Genomic DNA, 22,523 nt, shown 5'->3' on the forward strand with positions numbered 1-22,523 from the left:
GATGCGGGAATATATCACTCAATCTCATCATCATCTTGTCGACAAGAGTTCGAATTTTCTTGCAATCAGTACGACCTTACCAATTTGAATGTGAGCTCGAAGAGGTTGCCTTCAAAGATAAATTAAGACCTTAATTTTGACTATGCATATGCACTGAATGATTTATTTTTATTTTGAAAAAATGAATCCCATTTCGAAATGCAATTTATATGACGCATGGAAATGCTAATGCATATAATAAAGGAACCTACCTGGAATAACTTACCTTCAATAAGGGTAGAGTGATTTGAGATAGTTGACGTTACATGTCCAGGACCCGTACCATTCTACGGTCGCCCAGAATAGTAACATGGCTTTGTAAAGAGATTGCTTTCTCAAGACTCGTACCATTCTACGGTCGCCCAGTATGACAGTGTTTGATTGTGTCTAGGACCCGTACCATTCTACGGTCGCCTAAACGGGGATTTACCTTCCAAGACCTCTGAATAGGGAAATAGGTTTTGTCTAGGACCCGTACCATTCTACGGTTGCCTAAACAGGGGTTTACCTTTCAGGACCCGTACCATTCTATGGTCGCCTGAATAGCGAAATAGATGTTGTCTATGACCTATACCATTCTACGGTCGCCTAAACGAGGGTTTACCTTCTAGGACCCGTATCATTCTACGGTCGCCTGAATAAGGAAATAGATGTTGTCTGGGACCTGTACCATTCTACGGTCGCCTAAACGGAGGTTTATCTTCCAGGACCTGTACCATCCTACTATCGCCTAAATAGGGAAATAGATGTTGTTTAGGACCCGTACCATTCTACGGTCGCCTAAATAGGGGTTTACCTTCTAGGACCCGTACCATTCTACGGTCGCCTAAACAGGAATTTTGCTTGGTTAGGTACCTGAACCTTTCTTCGATTGCCTAACGTTGCAGCATAGATTATCTGACCAGGACCCGAACCTTTCCTCAATTGCCTTAATCAAATTGAATCTGGAGAAAAATCTTTGGGGGATAGCTCGATTGAGTGTCGGTTTAAAGGACTCTAGGCTACGAAAGCACGTCAGGTCAATATAAATGAACACCGGGCTACGAAAGTACACCGGGTCAATAAAGAGGGGGACTCTGGGCTACGAAAGCACGCCAAGTCAATTTAAAAAGACGAGTTGACCGAGTCAAGTGTCGAAAATGGGTAGAGATATACTTACCTGATGATATCTTTGATTTTTGGGATATGTCTTCTGAAACTTAGATATCCTGTGGAGGCCTCTCACCTCCTAGTAGAAATAAATTTTGGAACATTAAGGATGCACCTTGAATATTCATGATGGTTTCTCATCTCTTAATATCATGACGCATTTTGAAAGGAACCTGAATATCAGGAGCTCTTGGGTCTTTGAAAAAACATTATTTGTCAGACATGACTAGAGCAAAAATGCATTTACCAATAAAATAAGCAATTTTTACCAATAAAATAAGCAATTAAGGCTATTTTGTAATGCATGCTTCAAAATCTACTAAAGCTTTTATCAATTCAATGAAAGTTCATGCATAATGACTTTTGCATCACCCAAATTTCCACTAGAGAGAATTATCGTTCAAGACAATTTTCACTCATGACATGAATGCTTAAGAATACTAAATGAGAGACTTTCGGTTAAAAAGGACTTTCGTTCACTCTCATTTAGAATAACTATTTTATGAGAATCACTCAATTTTATCATATCGACATGGGTCCGAGTATTCTCGCAAGCGGTACGATCTTACCAATCTGAGAGGTCTTTAACAGGGACCATAATGTGGGCTTAGTCAACGGCTTAACAAAAGGACTCTTTGAGTCAAAGTTATTGAATGAATTGTCTTGTAATCATATCCGGGTTTACAAGTCAAGAACCATGCAAAATGAAAAAGAAATAATATTGCTCGCACTTCTTCGAGCGATGCTTATAAACATATGAACTCCTACGTTAATTCAAATGCCCTAATCTGAAGAGACTTTGTAAGGGACGTAACGTAGGTTGGGTTCATGGGTTGAGAAATGAAAGGATCATTAGGCTCAAAATGTGTGTAAAATGTGAGAGTTGATAATCATCTTGGCATTGCCACTAGTTTTTTTTTTTTACCATCGAGGATTATCTTCATGAAGTCCTCCATTGATTGTAGAAACTCGGCATTTTAGTTCTTTGAGTATTGCTCCATTGGAATTCAATTCTTACAATTGACAGTCACCTATCTTAACTTTCTTTTTTCATCTATGGGCATTGGCCTTGCTTTTACCATGCACACCGCTTTTTCATACCCCTAGTTCTCATGCATTTTTTCTTCACTTCTTTCATGGGCATGGCCTTACTTTTACCAGGCATACTGCTTTTTCATGCCCCTTAGTTCTATTTTGAATTCAATTCTTGCGCATAATGCATGCGCCAAACAATTACACTTTGAATGACACTCAAACTTTTCAAGAGTCTTCATCTGTCTTTTGCCTTGCCCCAGTGTAGGGGATGATCACCAACTGGGTTTAAAAAAATAAAATTGCAGGCTCAAATGGGCCATGCAAAGGATATAAGTATATAGGATGGAGAAATGAAATACTCTTCATCATCCTAAGGCACTTAAATTAACACGTGAATTCAATGTAATAGCATGACTTGAAGATTGATGCAAGTGATAACAAGAAAATTTCAATTCATTTTCCTCACCTCATGATGTCATTTGATCTCTTTGTTGCCCCGATGTGGGGTAATTCTTAATAGGGGTAATTTGAAAAGAATATCTGTAAGTGTATGGGCTTAGAAGGATTAAGCAATGGATCACCTGCAGTGTTTGGGATAGAAAAATGAATTGCCTCTCATCATTTCGATTGATGTACCTCTTGCGAGAGAACTCTTTACCTTATGGATATGAACATTCCTACACTCATCTAACAAGTGTATGAATATGAGACTGTGTATAGGATATGGTTTGCCTTTCATCATCCCAACTCGTCTCATTTAGTATGTTCAATCAATTCCACATCATTCATTAAATTAGTCAATCCTTATGTTTTTTAGTGGAATTGGTGGATAAAACATGTAAGAGTTATTATGAAAAATCCCTTCTTCTTTTTTAAGATCGTAACAGCTTTAGGCAGGGAATATTGTCAACTTTAAAACAATCAATTTTCCATAGTAAAAATGGTTTTAAGCATTTATTCAGGGGTTGCTCCACAAAGGGATTGCCTTAGCAGTTGATGTCTTTGGATTGTCCTTATCATTCAAGACTGAAAATCCACTTTTGCCCCTGCACAAGAGAACGTGCATCAGTATGATACTATGCAACATCAAAGTAAATTCAAATTGCACATCCATTTTGGCTCAGGTCGAGACTTTATCCCAGTCGGGTGACTACCAAAACCTATAATGCCCCTAATTTGTCAACTCTTCCACCAGGGAATGATGGTCCTCTTTTATTTGCCCCAAATTTGTTTTTCACTGCAAGTGCGCTCTAAGCCTGTTGATCATAAGTCAAGTTTATGATCATTGAAACTTGATACACTATTCTCATATGTCCCTTGTCATAACAAGTTATAGAATTATGCTCTAAGACAAGAAGCAATTGAGTTAGATAAATAAACAGGTTTAATCTGCAATAAGCTTTGGAAAAATGTTTTTTTTATAACAATGAAATGTTTTTGCTTTCAAAAAAGTTTTTGGGAGGAAGCATGAAAAGTCTAGCCCTCAGGATTCCTCCGTAGATGATAGTTTCTTTCATGGTTGGATATCGTCATTGGCTGGTTTGGAGTACCCCGTCATGTCCTCAAAATTTGAGATAAAATTGTAATTTCATTGAATAGAATCAAATGAATTACATTATTGGAATAGAAATTGTGATTCCTAAATCCCTAAAAAGAGAAAAAAAAATCGAAAACGATTCCTAAAAAGCGAAAACCAATCCTAAAAAGTGATAAAAATTTCTAGAAAGAGATAAAAATTCCCGCACAGGGGAATGTGCAACAGTAACAAGTTACTCTTGCAGGCTAACGTCCATGTCTTCCGAAGGTCCTTCGTCATTGGCTCTTATGAAGAGGTCATCAAACGGACTTGTGATTCCTTCCAGGTCGTCATCAAAGTTCTCTGTCTTTGAAGGCGTCAGATCGTCCATGTCATCCCATCCACTTGGAACTATGTTGCGGGAGTCAAAGTAAAAGCTAGGATGAGCCGAATATTTCACCAGGTAATCAAACTTGCCACTAGGCTGCCCCAGAGTGTCCATCACTTCCACTTTATCTTGCCTCATATTAGGGACATTGTCAGGTTTAGTTTTTTCGATAGTGACCAACAGTGGGTCATCTTCCAGGTCAGGCATGTCACTATTGCTCATTTGAGTCTCGCCTAACTGCTTCAAGACTATTGTCTCAAGGAGAGCAGGTGCAAGAGTCAAATCCGTTCGAAAGGGATTGGATTTGGGCTGTCATGAATTGCATAAAGGCGAGCAACTGTCGGAGTTGGTCTTCCATAGCGGAGATACGATCACGCATTTCGTTTTGGTCGGCCATTCTAGTTCTTGATTGCCTAAGAAGGAAATGGAAATATGTAAGAACGAGGTATAATGAGAAAACCAATCCATGATAACAATCTATTTTTTAGTTAAGAAAAGTCCACATATGAAAAAGATTTTCAAAAAATGGACTAGGAAAATAGAGACATGGGATGTTACAGTAGGGATGAAATTTCTTAAACATGAACTAGGAAGAGTCAAGACATGAATTAAAAACAAATTTCCAATTTTTCATTTTCCAAATGATTTATTGCATGGCAATTTTCTCATTTCATTTCTAACTGACAAAGGAATTAAATTAATGATTGACCTCGATTGTCATGGATCGACCCAAAAATATGACAAAATAAATTGTATTGTATAGGGATAGAAGACTTACTTCATCAAATAAAATCAATGGCAATCACATACACATGCACATGAGACGTGAGGCTCGATTTTTACCTAGACGGCTTAACAAAGTGAGCTAAGAGGATGATCTGACCGTTGCAATATCGCATTAACGTGTCAAGTCCCCCTAACTCCGGCTCAGTCAAATGGAATACCTAATAATTACGCAGTCTCGCAAATATGGACAAACACATTTGACATCATGAAAGAAATTTCGAGGAAGAGAAGGTCAACCTCTACATAGCAGTCTCGCTTTGGAGAAAGTATCATTCTCAACACCATCCTATAAATCCTATCGCAGCCTAGGTCCGACCGCAAGTTGTGTGTGCAATAGTGTAGTGCTAAAAGTAATAAAACATGCACAACAATTTAAATGCAAGTAACACTTCTGTAGTTTTAATTCAAACATTCATTCATAACTCCAACCTACATGACACGGGTTTAGCAAAGACTACTCCCCTTATACCTCCCATCTGCAAGAATATTTAACACCTTAGGAATGTTAGGGACGTACCTGAGATCTTCGCTGCCAAACAAAAATATTTTTAAAAGAAAAAGAAAATTTGACCTAAATCTACTAAGTGTTTTAACACAATTCCCCAGCGGAGTCGCCAAGCTGGTGCGACATAATTTTTCGGGTGTGAATTACCTAGGATTAGGTTAATGGACTATAACTCGAGTTCTCTCAAACCCATACCAATTCGCAACTTAAAGTTTTAACAAGCAAAAGATTATTATCTAAGAGTCGCCACTAATCGATTTAGGGTAGGTCGATTAGACACCTAAGTAAAATAAATGAAGCATTATTTTACTCCTGCGAACCAGAGACTAAAAGGTATGGGAACTTGGTTACACCAGACTATTCTAGTGCCCTTTCGGTACCTTTCTATTTCATTTTCAAATAAAAAAAATGTTTGGCAATTGAATTGATTTTAATTTAACTTCCTAGCATGTGAGGTGATCATACAAGTGCGCATACCACCAATTTAACACTCAAGAAAGCAATTAAATAATACAAAACATACCTCAAAGAAACGAAAGCATTTGTATTGTTAAATCAGAGTTCACTTCAGCAATCCTAGATATGATTTCTAATTAAGATGCAATTTTAATTTTTTTGTTTTCATTTATTTAATGAAAATCATGACTTATGCAATGCATGTCACTATTCTAACATGAAATGATATGATAACATGACCAAAATTTTATGACATAAATAAGCATGCAATCTATCCTAAAGCGTGAAATGAATTCATTTAAATTCTTGTATATTTTTCATGAAATTTGAAATTAAAGAAATGCAACAATTAAATATGCAATCCAAATTAATCGAATGACCTAATTCTAATGACGGGTAATGCGATGCAATGACATACAAAATTATTTTAACTAAAATGACATTATTAAATGACTTAGTCTAATGACGAGGAAGTTCTAATTAAATGAACCTAATAAAAAACTAAATGACGTGCATTTGATATTTCTATTTTTTAAAATGCAAAAATGATCCAGCTAGATTAAAATTCTATCTAATTTAAACTAAGGATTAAGTCACATTAAATCCTAATTTAAACTAAGATATTATCTTAATCTAACATGCAATTTATCTAAAAAGATTATCTGAATTTAAAATGAAACATACCATTCTAACCTAATATGCTCAATGATTTTTTTTTTTTTTTGAGATTTTCTTTATGAAAATTCGAAATTTAATTTAATACATAATTAAACATGCAATCAAAATAACAAACTAACAACCTAAATGAATGCATTTTTATATTTTTCTAAATTCGGAATAAAATCCATATTCTAGATATGCAAGATAACAATAAATATTCCAAAACAAACTGAATCCTAATTCATATATCTTTTGGACATTTTTTAGTGTTTTTCCAAAACAAGCAATTATCAAATAAACATTGTATTTCAGGACATTCAATCAAATAAAGGATTAAAATAATCGAAAAATAACATGTTATCTCACAGGTCAAATTAACGATTATCATAATCCTAATTATCACGACAAATAGTTCAAAATAACTAAAAATCTTATCCGAATTCTTATGGATCAAATTAATAATTATATTGATTCAACACTTAAAATACTATCGACAAACCCCAAGAATTAATATAATTAAAAAAATGACTCGACATCCTATGAGTCAGATTAATAATTACAATAATTTTAGGGATAACTCTCGCAAGTAATGCCTACAATATCCAAAACCTAAAAGTCACCTCACAATGTTCAAACTTAAACAATAATAATAAAACCAACCAAAAGTAAAGTAAAATAATAAAAAATAAAAGAAAAATAAACAACCTAAGGAAAATGGAGGGGCAGCCAATTCGTCGACACCGAGCAAGGGGTTTGGGTCGCCAATGTTCGGGGTTCCAGCGAGGTGAGTCGCCGGTGCGGCTGGACGGCGACGGCTCAACTCGGCTCGGGCAGAGGCTGAGCAAGGCAGACAGGCGGTTCTTGTGGCGTGCGTCGCTCGGAGCAGCTCATCGAGTGGTGGGTGTATCGCGCGAGCTCACGGGCAAAGGAACCTCGGTGGTGATGTAGCAAGGCGGATCGACTCGGGCGTTGCAGAGGCGCGAGATTGCAGCAGCGCGGGGGGTGCGAGATCGCAGCGTGGCGGCGTGGCGTCGGACGGAGCGAGCTGTCGGAGTGGGGCTCAGGCGCAGCGGGCTTCGACCAACGAGCGGGCAGGAGGCGAGGTGCTGAGGCGGAGGTCCAAGCGGCGTCACCGGTGTGAGGCGGTGCTGGTGAGGCAACTGGTGCGGCTCGGTGGCTTTGCGACTGCAGGTGGAGCGGCTCGACTCGAGCGACGGGGGTCTATTGGTACTCGGGCGATCAAAGGCGCAGCAGCAGCGGAGGTGCGGCGAACCGGCTCGGGATCTGCTAGGTCGCGGGTTGCAAACAAGTTGGGGGCGAGATCGGCGTTCCGATGTGGCAGATTGAGCTCCGAGCGGGCAATAGTAGGGGACGGTCCAGCGTTTGGGTTGTCAGCATGCTCGCGGGTACAAAGGCGCAGCGGCATCGGTTGCTGCAGAAGGTGCGGATCGGGTGGCACTCCGGCGCGGTGGCGAGCAAGCAGGAGGTCGCGGGTCACAGTGGGCTGCAACAAAGGGCAGATCGGCTCGGCGATACGGCTGATTTGGGGCTCCGGTGGCGTTGCAAGGTGGAACAGGGGCGGCCACGCGGGTGCAATAGACGGCGGTGATCGCGCGGCGAGGTGGAGTTCCAGTGCTGATCAGCGAGGAGTTCACCGAAGAAGAGAAACGGTGTTTTTTTTTTTACTTTTTCCCCTCTCTCTTTACGTCGCTATCTCCCCTTGACTTTTCTGCGGGCTTTTCTTGACTTTTCTGCAGGCTTTTTCTTCTTTCTCTCCAAGATCGACAAAACGGCCCCCTACATTCGAAAACCGAACCCCCCAATATTTCACGTCTCGCACCCTCTATTTATAAAGTTAAAACTCGAATTTGTTTCCACAGGTGGAGATTTTCGCTCAACCTCTCAATAACAAAGTGGCTCCAAAATCACACGGTTGAGTTTTTGAATTCAAAATTAAAAAAAAAAAAAACAATTTCCCTCTAATTAAAGCTTATCTTTAATTTCTAAAAGATGAGTTAAAGGATAAGCTTGATCCTAAATTAGGTGTCAGCACATCCCCAACACCTTCACCGTATAGAGATTTTGTCGAACAAGCTCAAATTTGACACATGCGAGAGAAAGCCATTTAGCAAATGCAAGACATCAAAAATTTAAAACAAAAGCATGTTGAGCGAGTACAAATCTGACACTAAGGCTTATATATTGAGCAAAGCATTTATTTATTAACATTCCTAGATCTTGAACTAGATTGAGAGAGTATAGCAAAGAGAGAGAGAGAGAACAGAGAAAAAGCAACCAAATAGGGAAGGGAATTAGGGATCTGAGTCAAACCCCTTCTTTCTATAAACTAAAAAACGGGAAGAAATGCTGAAATTCAGATAGGAGGAGAGAAAGAGTAGGAGCCTAATTAAGATGCCCCGCTATTCATAATTCATCCGAGCATATTGTAGTATAGCCTAATCTCAACCCCGGCCCCAAATGAGATCACTGAGATATTGTCGTTTCACAAACTGGGCCCACTTAGAAATGATGCTCTAAATCCTGATGGGCCTAGCCTAAGTGGGCTATTTATTTTTATCCTTGACTTAGAAAACATAAGAAAAATCATTTAGGAAAAAAAATTTAAGCTTGAATTGGAATGACTTCAAAGGCCTGTTTAATAATCATTATGCTCACAAGAATAATTTCTTCTCAGAAGTAAATTTATTTCATTATGTTCCCTAGATAAGTTTTCTGAGCATTTGAAAGTATTTGGTAACTATCCAAAATTTATATTCTCGGGATAGAAATGCGTTTGGCAAGGCTTCAAATTCTTTGGTGATTTATAGAATTTATTTTATTTTTTTAATAATTTTATTACATCTTTCTCTTTTTGCCTTTTCTTCTTTTCCTTCTTCCTTTGGCCAGTGACTTGGTGAGGTCAAGCCTTATCGGCCAAGCCTAGATTTGGCAAGGTCAAGCTTACCTAACCACCAATGAGGCTCAACCTTTATAGGCCCGAGCCCTTTAATAAAAGCAAAATAACCTTGTATAACCCCTATATGCAAAATAATCCCCAAACATAAAATAAAACAACTATTCAGCATGCAACAAAACCTCAAAAGACATCCAAATTGCAAAAACCAATACTATAGCACCAAACCCCTAAAATCCTACTAACCCACTCTTAATATGTGATAGCCCCTAAAAAGTTATAAATGAACCTTGAATAACCCCCAATCTTACCCCCAAGCTCTTTATAACTTCTTAACACCAAGTGACCCTTGAAAACTCTATTAGACAACACCCATATCCGAAATATATCATAATCCCCAATGATTTCTCCAAAGCAAAATCACCAAAGAAATAATTCCCAAACCAATCAAATATGGTTTTGTTTCACAAAGAAGAAATTGAACCCCTTGCCCCAGCCAAGCTGTGACATGGGATCCTGCTTATGGTCCAAAATTGTGACTAGGAAATAATTACCAAATTAGTCTTACACCTAATTTGAATTAGTGTAGGATCCTATATCAGATTGTCCAACGCCTCATTTGACACCACATTATAATTGATCACCACAGCCCAGATTCATGGAGAATGCTAGCCTACACGAGAGTGTTGAACAATTTGTATATTCACAAGTTCGAGTTGTTCACTATTTGCGAGGGAGTTAGCCCATATGCAAAAACCAAGGATGCAGGATCTCCCTCCAGATTGCAAACAAATTGCTAGAGCTACATGGAGTGCAAAGAAGTAATTGGTCCTTGTTGGGCAGAGTCACTTTTACTCTCCTAAAAAGCGCCTCTATGTTCCCGGGTAGCACAGGACAGTTAAACCATTTGCATCATCTTTTAGCCCCGTTCGACAGAAGATATCAAAGGAACTGCAACCAACAAACGCAACAACAATTTCACCGACCTTAATGGCAATCCCATGAATCTGCTTCCCAGTAACGGGCATAAAAAGACACCAGAGGCAGGGGAAAGTGAAATCATTAGGCCGAATGAACTCCCTCAGCGTGTCAATGAGCATAAGCAGAGAGAAGCTAAAGAGGCCGTTTTGGACAGACCCAGAGATCAGTGAGGTCCAGGAGACAACCAAGCAAGTAGAGTTGAGCTGGAGGATGAGTTGGGCCGAGCTCGGGAGGTTCAGTTTGGAGCACATGTTGCTGAGGTGGTGGTCGACCAAAGCAAGATGAGGGTGGCGAAAGGTCTTAATGATGTGAGTATGCGTGGCTCAGCCGAGGAGAGAGGAGCGAGCTGATGGCCGTGGAGAGAAGGGACACGACGGAATTGACGGCGTTGGACGGTCATATTTATCTCCTATGCATCCTCATAGGACGTTTGTGGGATTGAGATCAACCTGGTACGTTGTTCCACCTTTCTCTGGCCAGGAAAATGTCACCAGTTCAGAACCTCCTGCCAATAATTTCCTAGTTCGGGATAAGATAAAAGGGGATTTGAAATTCTTCTAAATATCCTTCAAATTGTAGAAATATCCAGTTATATATTTAGTGCAATCTAAGATAAGATTTGAAATTTGAAAATCTTGCTCATTTGAAAAAATTTAAAATCCTTATCTGGATCATTTTGACCACTATCTGCAACAATTTTAGAATGCACCATGATATTAGGCTGTGGAAAGATTTTTTTACCAAGTCCATGCATGTATAAATGAATTCAAAGATATATCTGAATCATGATATTTGCACCTTATATCTAGTGTTGCCATAAGTAGCCTCGTCCAATAGCCCTTTGTAGCACGATGTTGTGGACCCCATTCGTGCTTATTAGTTTAAAATGTATCATGTTAATTTGAAGCAGCATGGCGATTCAACAGGAGCAAGTACTCGAATGTTATAAAAATGGTTCATTTTCTCAGGCTAATATTTGCTTCCAGTTCACGCGCTAAACTTCATGGAGTATATTCAAAAGCACCCAAGAAAAGTACAATTGTTGGATCATACGCTAGTACAAGTAAAGAGTTCATCTTGACCAAATAAAGGGTCCTTGGGCATTTTAGGGCCGGCGTGTTTGGGCGTGCATGGTTGTGTTTTTATTTTTTGTTCATGAACAGATTTTCTGTATTTTTGCTCCCGGGGAACAAAAAAGAACAGAAACTCTCTTGTTTGAGTTTTTGTTGAAAATCTTTTTTGTTTCCGGGAACAAAATTGGAACAAAAACAAGAAATAAAAAAACTTGTTTCTTGTTTCGGAACAATTTTTAAAAACAAATTTTCTCTCTCATTTCTTTTCTTCTCTTTTTTTCTTCTTCTTTTCTTCTTCTTTTTCTTTTTTCTTTTCTTCTTCTTTTTTCTTTGGCCGGTCGCCGCCTCGCCCATGGCGCGACCGCCGTCAAGGGCCAACAACCTCGCCCGAGCGTTGCCGGCCCCCGGCAAGGCCGAGCTCGCCCAGCCATCGGTGAGGCCGAGCTCGCCTAGCCACCGGCGAGGCTTGGCGTCACCGAACCACCGCCCAGGTCGACGTCGTTAGATCCGGGTGAGCTCAAGCTCCCAGCCAAGGCGAGACCGAGCCTCGCCCACACCGGCGACACTCGGCCTCGCCTTGGCTAGGCAAGCTCGGGCTCCCCGGATCCGGCGAGGCCGAGCTCGCCTAGCCACTAGCGAGGCTCGGCCTCGCCGGGTCACCGCCGGGCGACCGATGGTGGGCGAGCTCGACCTCACCGAATCTGGGTGAGGCCGCCGGCCAAAAGAAGAAAAAAAAATAAAGAAAATAAAAAGAAAAAGAAAATAAAAATATTAAAAAATTAAAAGAAACAAAAAAGAAAACAAATTTACCAAATATGTTTCTATTCTTTTTATTCTGGAATAAGTTTATCAAACGCCATTTTTTCTAATCAAAATTGTTCCCGCAACGAAATAATTTTTTCAATTTCTATTCCCTAGAACACTTTTTGAATAGAAACACAAATAAACGCGTTTGTTTGCGTTTTTGTTCAAAATCTGTTTTTTTGTTCCGAGAACAAATTTAGAACATAAATAAGAAACAAAAAAATAACTTTTTTTTGTTTCAAAAACACTTTTTGAAGATAGGAAACACTTTTTCTTCTTCTTTCTTCTTCATTTTTCTTTGGCTGGTTATCGGCGACCTCGCCGAAGGGTCGCCTTGCCCCCAACGAGGCCGAGTGTCGTCGGCCCCGGCAAGGCTCGGCCTCGCCAACGCAAGAGCGAGGCTCGGCGAGCTTGGGCTCGCCCAAATCCGGTGGCTAGGCAAGCTCGGCCTCATCAAATCCGGGTGAGCCCGAGCTTGCCCAACCAAGGCAAGGTCGAGCCTTGCCCAACCATGGCAAGGCTCGGCCTCACTAGGGGCCGGTGAGCCCGTCGTGGCCGGGCGAGGTCACCGACCCTCGTCGGCCGATCGCCGGCCATGGCCGAGGCCCAACCAGACCAAAAGAAGAAAAAAAGAAAAAAAAAGGAAAAATAAAATAAAAATATTTGAAAATTAAAAGAAACAAAAAAGAATATAAATTTACCAAACATGTTTCTATTCATTTTTTATTCCCGGAACAAGTTTACTAAACGTGTCTTTTTCGATAAAAAATTATTCGCCGAAACAGAAATAGTTTTTTCTATTTTGTTCCCAGGCAATTTTTTGAACAAAAATACAAACAAATGCACCCTTAATTTTTATTTTTATTTTCTGATTCTTCCTTACGCTTTGCCAACCACCACTATCGCCACCGATCACCGTGGTCAACTAGCGAGCAACGATCGGTGGTGGCCGACGATCGATCTGTTAGTCGGCCACCCGGTGGGTGGCGACGGCAATGGTCATCAACAACGATGACGGCAATGGTCAACTAATGGCAGGCAACAATGGACCAATAGCAAGTGGCAAAAGGCAATGGCGATTGACAAATAATAAGAAAAGAAGATAAGAAGATAAAATAAAATAATTTATTTCTAGAAATTATTTTTGAGAACAAGAATCTATTTTTTTCTATTTCTTGTTTCTATTATAAATCTATTACTCGGCCACTTTTCTATTCTTGAGAATAGAAAAATTAATTGACATGAATTTTTATTCTTTTTTTGTTCTAGAAAATAAAAGAGCAGAAATTTGGAGAAACGAAACGTTACCAAAATAGCCTAAATGTTGAATGAACAAAAATTAAGAATCTCGGTTTATGAGTAAGTTTGGAAAATCTTATTGGTTTCTCTATTGTTTTCATTCGGTAAAAGTTGCAAATAATTTCGTCTGTTTCACGAAGAATGAGTGGTTTGGAAAATACTTTCCAAAATATAATTGAATGTACCTCTTAAAATAATTAGTTAAAAAATTTCATTATTGATAATAACTTATATTTAAATATTTTTATGGACGGTGAATTTTTTTTTTTCACTTATCTATTTTCGTAATCAAATAAAGCGATTATTTAATAAAATTTCAAACCGCTCATTTTTCTTGTCAAACAAACGGACGCCAAATATGAATCATTGGTCATCATATGATAAAAAGGAAAATCCAGAACATGAAAATCGCGTAAAATACCTGCCGTGTCAAAAACGACGGCGTTTGCTCAGCGTCCCTCCTTCTCCTCCTCGCAGCTCGCAGTTCTGTTCCCCCTCTTTCCTCCAATAAAGCCCAAAACCCCTAAACGAAGGGGGCGGTCGTCGCAGCAGAAGAGACTCGACGCTCGGAAAAGCTTCGCCGGTCCGGCAAGGGAAGAGGAAGGGGATCGGAAGATGGGGACGTCGGTGCAGGTGACGCCCCTCTGCGGCGTCTACAACGAGAACCCTCTCTCCTACCTGGTCTCCATCGACGGCTTCTGCTTCCTTGTCGACTGCGGCTGGAACGACCACTTCGATCCCTCCCTCCTTCACCCGCTCTCCAGGTCCCCCCTCCCTCTCTCTCTCTCTTTCGATTCCGTTGCTTCGCGTTGCTTCTCTCTTCGATTGACGATGCGAAATGTGAGCTCGTGATTTGAGCGCGGGGCGCGTCCGCCGCCTGCGCTGCCGTTCGGAGCTGCGGGAGAGTGTGTGTTCACCGTTTTTGTTCCGTCGTGGCGCGCAGGGTGGCGTCGACGATAGATGCGGTGCTGCTGTCGCATCCAGACACGCTCCACCTCGGGGCTCTGCCTTACGCCATGAAGCAGCTCGGGCTTTCTGCTCCCGTCTACGCCACCGAGCCGGTTTACAGATTGGGGCTTCTTACTATGTACGATCAGTACCTCTCGCGGAAAGTAAGTAGTGCTCGTGCCAAGACAGGTTTTTTATTTTATTTTTTTTCTGCACTGGATTGGTGCAATTATGTGGCTTGGCCTGATGGGGTGATTATCCTGTTGACGTGAACATTCTTTGAATCGCAAATGTAAGAGGTGAATTTGAGGGTGAATTGAGTTTGACTTAGTTTGAGCGAAGTAATAGGCCAAGGTTGTAATTTTTCCTTCTTCTTTCTGTTCCATCTGTATTGATTAAGAGCTAGTTTAACTAATTCTTCAGTGCTCGGTTATGCCTATAACATATCGGCCGATAGTGCTGGGTTAACCAAGGGTACTTTTATACTCATCTTTTGATCCCTGAAAACACCTGTAATCTGGAGAACTGATTTTAATGGGTACATCACCTGCAGCTGCATCCTTTTCATTGTTGTTTTGGTTAGCACAGAATACTATTACAGCAGTATGGGCTTTTTGAGCAATGAAAAGTAATGATGAAAATGTCTCTCTCCTTTTTTCTTCTGCAGCAAGTATCAGAGTTTGATCTATTCACATTGGACGATATTGATTCAGCTTTCCAAAATGTGACCAGGCTAACATATTCTCAGAACCATCATTTTTCTGGTAGGCATTATGAACAGTTGTATCATTTTGGTCGACACTAATCTGATTTTGGTATATTCTGTCATTCGACTGCAGTAGCTCAGACCGAGCCCTTTCTCAAACCTTTTTAAGCATGTTTTGATGTTTCTATACCCTCGTTTTATCTCCTTCGCGTTGATTCTGGATACGTCTGTAATCTCCCTGTATCTCTGCATTGATTGTGATTAGTTTATTGACTTTATCAGGAAAAGGGGAGGGGATTGTGATTTCTCCACATGTGGCTGGACATCTCCTGGGAGGTACAATCTGGAAAATATCAAAGGATGGAGAGGATGTTATATATGCAGTGGATTTTAACCATCGCAAAGAAAAGTAAAGATTTTTAACCAAGTAACTGCCTTGGCTGGCTTATCTATGCTACTAGAAATTACTTACCATAATTATGTGTTTCTGTCAGGCATTTGAATGGAACTGTTCTTGAATCCTTTGTCCGACCTGCCGTTTTGATTACAGATGCTTACAATGCCTTAAACAATCAGCTTCCAACTAAGCAAAGGGAGAGAGGATTTATAGGTATTACCCTCTCCTTTCCAGATTCTATAAATAAAGCAGCAAGTACAATTTGTATATTATCGAAGTTTGTCTTTCGGGGTTCAGTTTCACTGTTATGCCCTGACTGATAAGCTCCTACATATCTGCTTGTTCATTCGTATGATTTAACTGCTCACATGCTAAAATTCTTTCCTTGTGAAGATGGTATAAAAAAGACTGTCGAAGCGGGAGGAAATGTATTAATACCCGTTGACACGGCTGGACGAGTGCTGGAACTTATTTTAATACTGGAAGAGGTCAGTCAGGCAATCTAGATGTGATTTATACTTTTGTGGCTATGGAAGACAAATCTTGCTAAATTTACATCCTGACTGCAGAGTCCTCTGAATTGTCCAATCTATTTCCTCACATATGTCTCCTCAAGCACAATTGATTATGTCAAGAGTTTCCTTGAGTGGATGAGTGACAATATAGCGAAGTCTTTTGAGCATACACGTGACAATGCTTTTCTTCTGAAGTAGGTGATTCTTTCTGCTCAAAGTTTTTTTTTCTTTGAATGGCTTTTCTTTGTGCTTCTGATTGCACTTTGAAGTGATGCAAATTACCTCCTAAAATATTTTCAATTTATTTTACATTATGCTTATCACTTACAGGCATGTCTCACTCCTAATTAACAAGAATGACCTTGATAGTGCTCCAGCTGGTCCAAAGGTTAAATCTCCTTTTATTTATTCGTTATTGTATGCTTATTTATTCTTTTCTTAGCTAACTATTTCAAGTTACTTTAGGTTGTTCTAGCATCCATGGCCAGCTTAGAAGCAGGCTTTGCTCACGACATATTTGTGGAATGGGCAACTGATACCAAGAATCTTGTACTTTTTACGGAAAGAGGCCAGGTAATCCAACGACTAGTGTGGGTGCTGCTTAATAGGTCGTGAATTTGCATGATCGAAGTCATTCTGCTATTTTAACTGTGTGAACTTAATGCAAACTGCTTTTTTTGGTTTGAACTGATGAAAAAATCTTGGACCCATTAGGCATCTTCTTGATTAGCTTCACATGGGAGTTTTTTCCTGAATGAATTTGTGGAATTATTTGTATATTTCATATTCCAGAATATAGAATTTGCAATAAATCGTTAACAGTTGGAGTAAATATTGATCTAGCTTGCATGAGAATATATTTACATTCTGGAAACCAATGCCCTCTTGATTACTGATGTCAGTGGCTCTTCGAATTTTAGCATCAGAGAATAACATTGTTAGGGATTAAAATTATGAAGGCAGACAAACTTATCAAGATAGTTGTACCATTTTTTTTTTGCGCAACGTTTCATTGGAAACTGAATCGTCGGCATTATAAGGAATAAATTAACGCTATTTGTATAGTTCTGGCAAACATATGATTTTTTTCTTTTTTTTCTTTTTTTCCCGGTCTGATGGCAAACAAGAGGTTGATGGAACTGATTTCTACTGGTTTTATGATATAGTTTCTTCAGTTGTTTAGAAGCAACCTGCATATAAGATAAAAGGCAGCAATACTGATGAAAAATCTTAATATAGTTTCTTCACTTTTTTAGAAGCAACCTGCATATAAGATGAAAGGCATCATGACTGATGAAAAATCTTTAGTTCATTTCAGTGAAAGGAACTTCCATAAATAATTTGTTGCAGACGTGAATTCCAAGTTGATTTGCTGCGCAGATTTTCCTTTCCTTATCATATTTATGTGCTGACAGTTACCATTGAACTTGTAGTTTGCAACCTTAGCTCGCATGCTTCAGGCAGATCCACCCCCAAAAGCTGTCAAAGTTACCATGTCTAAAAGAGTTCCTTTGGTTGGGGAGGAGCTACTTGCTTATGAAGAAGAGCAAAATCGGATAAAGAAGGAAGAAGCTCTGAAGGCTAGTATTATCAAAGAAGAGGAATCAAAAGCAGTGCGTGCATCTGATGATGTGGATGATCCAATGGTCATTGATGCCAGCACCACTCAGACATCACAAGAAGGTATTTTTTTCTCAAGAAGTTGATATAGTAGCAATTTTTGTCATGTTTTATGTCTTAAATGTTATTTGTAGTGAAAAGATGTTCTCATTAGCTGGCAAAGACAGTAGTAATCCATCCTAAGTTGTACTCAAGTAAAAGGTGGCAATTCCTCATGATTGAAGCATTTGCTAAAAATTCTCGCTGTTGAGTAACCTTCTTTGGGGAACCAAATTCTCCTCTTTCTTCCTCTAGTTTTTCTACGCGATGAAGCTTCACTGTGGATGGCTCTTGCCCCTGAACAATCTTTTCCTGTTAAGAATGACTAAGAAAAGCAGTGTACACAAGTTTTCGGCTCTACATTATTTCTGCTCTATTTTAATGTTTATTGTTATTTCTGGCAGCAGCTGGTTCACATGGTAGCAAGTACCGTGACATTTTAATTGATGGATTTGTTCCACCACCCAACTGTGCTGCTCCTATGTTTCCCTTTTATGAGAATGCCTCTGAGTGGGATGATTTTGGTGAAGTGATCAATCCTGATGACTACGTAATTAAAGATGACGACATGGATCAAGGAGCTTTGCCTGTAAGTATTCTATGACAACTTTCAGCCTCTATGCTTGCCTCTTTGGCTGCTCTAGGTACCATAGGACAGTCACCTTTGAATATCGTGTCTATTCATTAATGAATAGTCCGGTAAAATGAAACAAAGAACATGAAAAATACTGGATGTTTTTGCCAAGATTAGCGATTCTCAGCTTTATGATTAGAACTTTTGACCTGAAGAAGCTGTGTACATCATGTCTTAGAGTTTGTCAACGCCTTATCATTAGAAGTTTTGACCGGAAGAAACCATGTAGATTGTGTCTTAGAGTTGTTGACACAATATTCTGCAAATGGTTCTTTTAATTGTTTTCATTTCCCTAGCGTCACATAAATGAATGACTCCTGCTAAACGATCCAGAGGAAGGGTTAAAAAGAAACAAAACAAAATAAATTGAATTAATGGTTTGAAGCATGTAGTTCGTATGGGTTTGGAGCTTTGAACATGTAATGCTTATATCATGTCAAAGAATGACATTGGATTATCCCTTGTAACCTATGCTAATACAATGCTAATACAGTGGCACGTGATCATATTGAGAGAGTATTATTAAGTTCATCTGTACTGGTTTTACTATGAGAGATAGATCCCCTGGTTGACTTGAATGAAATAATTGTCTTTCAGCAGTGTGAGCTTTCCTAATGAAACTCTTCAGTTAAAATTCACCAAATCTTCTCTTCCACTGTCATCTTTAGTACGGTAGTCTTGTGATACATCATTTTTAACCTTCTATGGTGTGGCTTTGCAGTTTGTGAGCAACATGGATGGAAAACTTGATGAAGGACCTGCTAGTTTGATACTTGATATGAAGCCCTCAAAAGTTGTATCAACTGAACTAACTGTAAGTGAGTTCTGCAGCAAGTGATGCGTGGCATTCGTCATTTAGTTCCTGAACTAATGTACGGTCATGTCTTACATTGCCTCCTGAAAAGAGTACTTCCCTGATGGAGATTGACAATATGGACAGGAAATAAGCTCTCGCCTAACCTTGAATTGTGGGGAGGCACCTCTTTGTTTTATCGTTTCTTTTATTTATTTTCCTTCCATTTTCAGAAGCCTTAGAAAAGGACTGAGCATATTCATGGCATGCTACTACTGCTCTGTGAGAGTTTCTTGTCTTCACTTCCGAATTTGGCTGCAAAAACTTGAACTTTGCGAACATATGGAACAAATGATGTTTTTCTTCCATACTTTGCACTGTAATTAGATTGCATTTGTGAATTTAATTTATACATTAGTTATTTAATTGTTTGATGAACCTGCCTTTTACATGCGTTATGATTTGTAATATCAGGTGCAAGTCAAATGCTCATTGATATACATGGACTTTGAGGGACGTGCGGACAGCCGAGCAATTAAATCAATACTTGCCCATGTGGCTCCCCTAAAGCTTGTAAGGTTATCTTTGCTGTAAATAGTTTGCAGGATGACCAGAGACTGTTGGGTCTCTGTATCATGCTCAAACTATGTTATTATGCTTCAAAGGCAATCATAATTCAGAATCCAATAGCATCTTCGTAGTGTTCATGCAGGCATATGTCATGCCTGCTGAAATAAGGAGTAGTTTTCCTTGTTGTTTTCCATCCAATGTGAGGTTTCAACCTGGTGCTGCCCATCATTCATCAGAAGATGCAACTTATTCATTACTCACAAGATTATAGTTTTTATTTCATTGGTCAAATGATAGTTAACCTGTTGATGTTCTTCTGCGACTAAGTATAATTGCATTGCAAAGTATAACCATATGATTTGTTGAATATAAACTCATGTTTTGCACTTTTTGAAGGTTTTGGTGCGAGGATCAGCTGAGGCAACCGAGCATTTGAAGCAACACTGCTTGAAAAATGTCTGCCCTCAAGTCTATGCTCCCCAAATCGAAGAAACAATTGATGTCACGTCTGATTTATGTGCTTATAAGGTCAAGAAATGCCATGTAATTTGAGCCATTGTGATGCTGCAAATATGTGTCCTCTGAATCTTGTTTTGTGACAATTAGGTGCAACTTTCTGAGAAATTGATGAGCAATGTGCTTTTCAAGAAGGTGAGCTTCTCATGTTTTCATTCATCTTCGTAAAACCTGATTGCCATGTTATTTTCCAGTTGGAGTGTCTCATGTTGACGGATTATACAGCTAGGAGATTATGAAGTAGCTTGGATCGATGCTGAAGTTGGAAAGACAGAGAATGGAACATTGTCTTTGCTTCCGCTGTCAACTTCAGCACCACCCCATAAATCGGTACTTGTTGGTGATTTAAAGTTGGCAGATTTCAAGCAGTTCCTAGCCAGCAAGGGTGTTCAGGTAAAATTTCTCTGCTTGCTAACATGGGTTTATCCAACGTAAGTAGTGATGATTGTTTTTTTAACCAATTAGCAAGACAATCTTATAGTGCTTGACACAATCGAATGTTTTGAACTTTCGGTGTTTGCAGGTAGAATTTGGAGGTGGAGCTCTTAGATGCGGTGAGTATGTAACAGTACGCAAAGTTGGTGATGCGAGCCAGAAGGTCAGTATTTTATTGATTCTCGGTTTTGTCCTTTTTCTTTTATTTTACTTCCCTGTTGCTTGGTCCCAACTCCTAGCCGTTGTCCATGCCAACCCCCTTCACCTCTGAGCAAAGAAATCAGAGCCGTTTATTTTTTCATGATTGAATTTGCCTGTGTCCGATTGTTTTGAGAGAAAGAATTATGAATGCCTTCTACCTTTCGTTTTTCCACCTGGTCATTGATTCTGTGCGTTTTCATTTTGTAGGGCGGTTTATCTGGCACTCAGCAGATTGTCCTTGAGGGACCTCTCTGTGAAGATTATTACAAGATTCGTGATTATTTGTACTCTCAGTTTTATTTGCTTTGAGGTAAAGAAGCCTGTGCCATGTCCCGATATTCTGTTATGAGCCATCAAAAGCTTTTATCTCATAAACCAAACACAAGTGCCATCACCACCTGCAGCAATGGCTGTACATTGTGAACGGCCATTGCCACCGCTACAGTGGAGTCCATTCTTAAGTAGCACCACCTCTAGGATTTTGCCATCTTTCTCTCTCCATCTTGACATGGACCTGTTTCTTCAAACCACTATTGCAAAGTGGTTACACCCACAGCCATAGATTACTTTTTTGTCTGTGTTCATTTAACAGAATCTTTAAGTTCTGAACAATGGATATAAATTTGTCCTTCGCTTATTTTCCAAACAAAGGTCGCAAAACAACTAACCTGATCTTATCTGACTTTACGTTATGTATGGCTACCGGTGACAGCCTCACATCATAGGCAGCTGATTCCGAGGGTACAGATCAGTGAATTCCATCTGAATATCGCCGTGTGGTTTGGAAGCAGTCAGCGGACAGCATCAAGAGCATTGAAACCTTATGCCAAGTTGAGAGTCAAAATGCACTACCGGAGTGGGAACATAATTAAAAACATTGTCTTGCAGATAATGACATTCTTAGAAGTACAAGAATTTAGGTCTTCCCAGTTTCAATGTTAGTACAAATCGACAAAAGTTTCCAAAAAAGTTATATACCTATTGCATTTGTGCCAAACTTATTTAGATAGTCGCACTATTGCCTTTTTGTGGGCAATTCTTTCTATGGGAACTTGATTATTAGCACTATGATTAACACTATCTGAACAGTTATGGCAAACAAATAATTGATGGAAATGATTTCTGCCGATTCTATGATATAATTTCATCAGCCGTTTAGATGTAACCCGTATGTAAGGTGAAAGGGGCGGTGATTTCGTTAGGTACTTCTGCTGATTTTATGAAAGATTTTTCTGCTGGTTATATTTCACTCCGTTTTGTTTTCTGTTCTTTTTTACTACTTCCCTCTTCCTCGGTCCTGACTCCTGAACAACGCAATCAGAGCCGTATAATTTTTCGTGATGGAATTTGCCCATGTCTGATTTATTTTGAGGGAAAGAAATACGAATGCCTGCCACCTTTAGCTTTTTTGTATCCTGTCATTGATTCTGTGCGTTTTCCATCTTGGACAGTTTATCGGGCACTCAGCGGGTTGTCCTCGAGGGGCCGTTTTTAGGACTATCACGAGAGTCGTGATTATTTGTAGTGTTAGATGCTTTGACATT

General features: G+C 39.5%; 1 protein-coding gene across 2 annotated transcripts; it reads left to right on the forward strand.

Moving 5' to 3' along the window:
• The first annotated feature begins 14,091 nt into the window (after nucleotides 1–14,091).
• LOC104424427 (cleavage and polyadenylation specificity factor subunit 2) lies at nucleotides 14,092–22,047 on the forward strand. 2 transcript variants are annotated; one of them, XM_039305449.1, is made up of 19 exons: nucleotides 14,092–14,369; nucleotides 14,549–14,717; nucleotides 15,221–15,317; nucleotides 15,542–15,668; nucleotides 15,754–15,869; nucleotides 16,050–16,144; nucleotides 16,226–16,365; nucleotides 16,502–16,559; nucleotides 16,637–16,744; nucleotides 17,605–17,854; nucleotides 18,235–18,419; nucleotides 19,186–19,278; nucleotides 19,732–19,830; nucleotides 20,224–20,355; nucleotides 20,434–20,478; nucleotides 20,569–20,736; nucleotides 20,867–20,941; nucleotides 21,187–21,289; nucleotides 21,692–22,047. In XM_039305449.1, the coding sequence occupies exons 1-18, from the start codon at nucleotides 14,221–14,223 to the stop codon at nucleotides 21,286–21,288; spliced, it is 2,208 nt and encodes a 735-aa protein (XP_039161383.1). In that variant the 5' UTR covers nucleotides 14,092–14,220; the 3' UTR covers nucleotide 21,289; nucleotides 21,692–22,047. The 2 variants fall into 2 exon arrangements, with proteins under 2 accessions (XP_039161383.1, XP_039161384.1); XM_039305450.1 differs by having other exon boundaries at nucleotides 18,238–18,419.
• The last annotated feature ends 476 nt before the right edge of the window (nucleotides 22,048–22,523 follow it).

Source organism: Eucalyptus grandis, chromosome 11 (assembly GCF_016545825.1).
Source record: "Eucalyptus grandis isolate ANBG69807.140 chromosome 11, ASM1654582v1, whole genome shotgun sequence".
Lineage (NCBI taxonomy): Eukaryota > Viridiplantae > Streptophyta > Magnoliopsida > Myrtales > Myrtaceae > Eucalyptus > Eucalyptus grandis.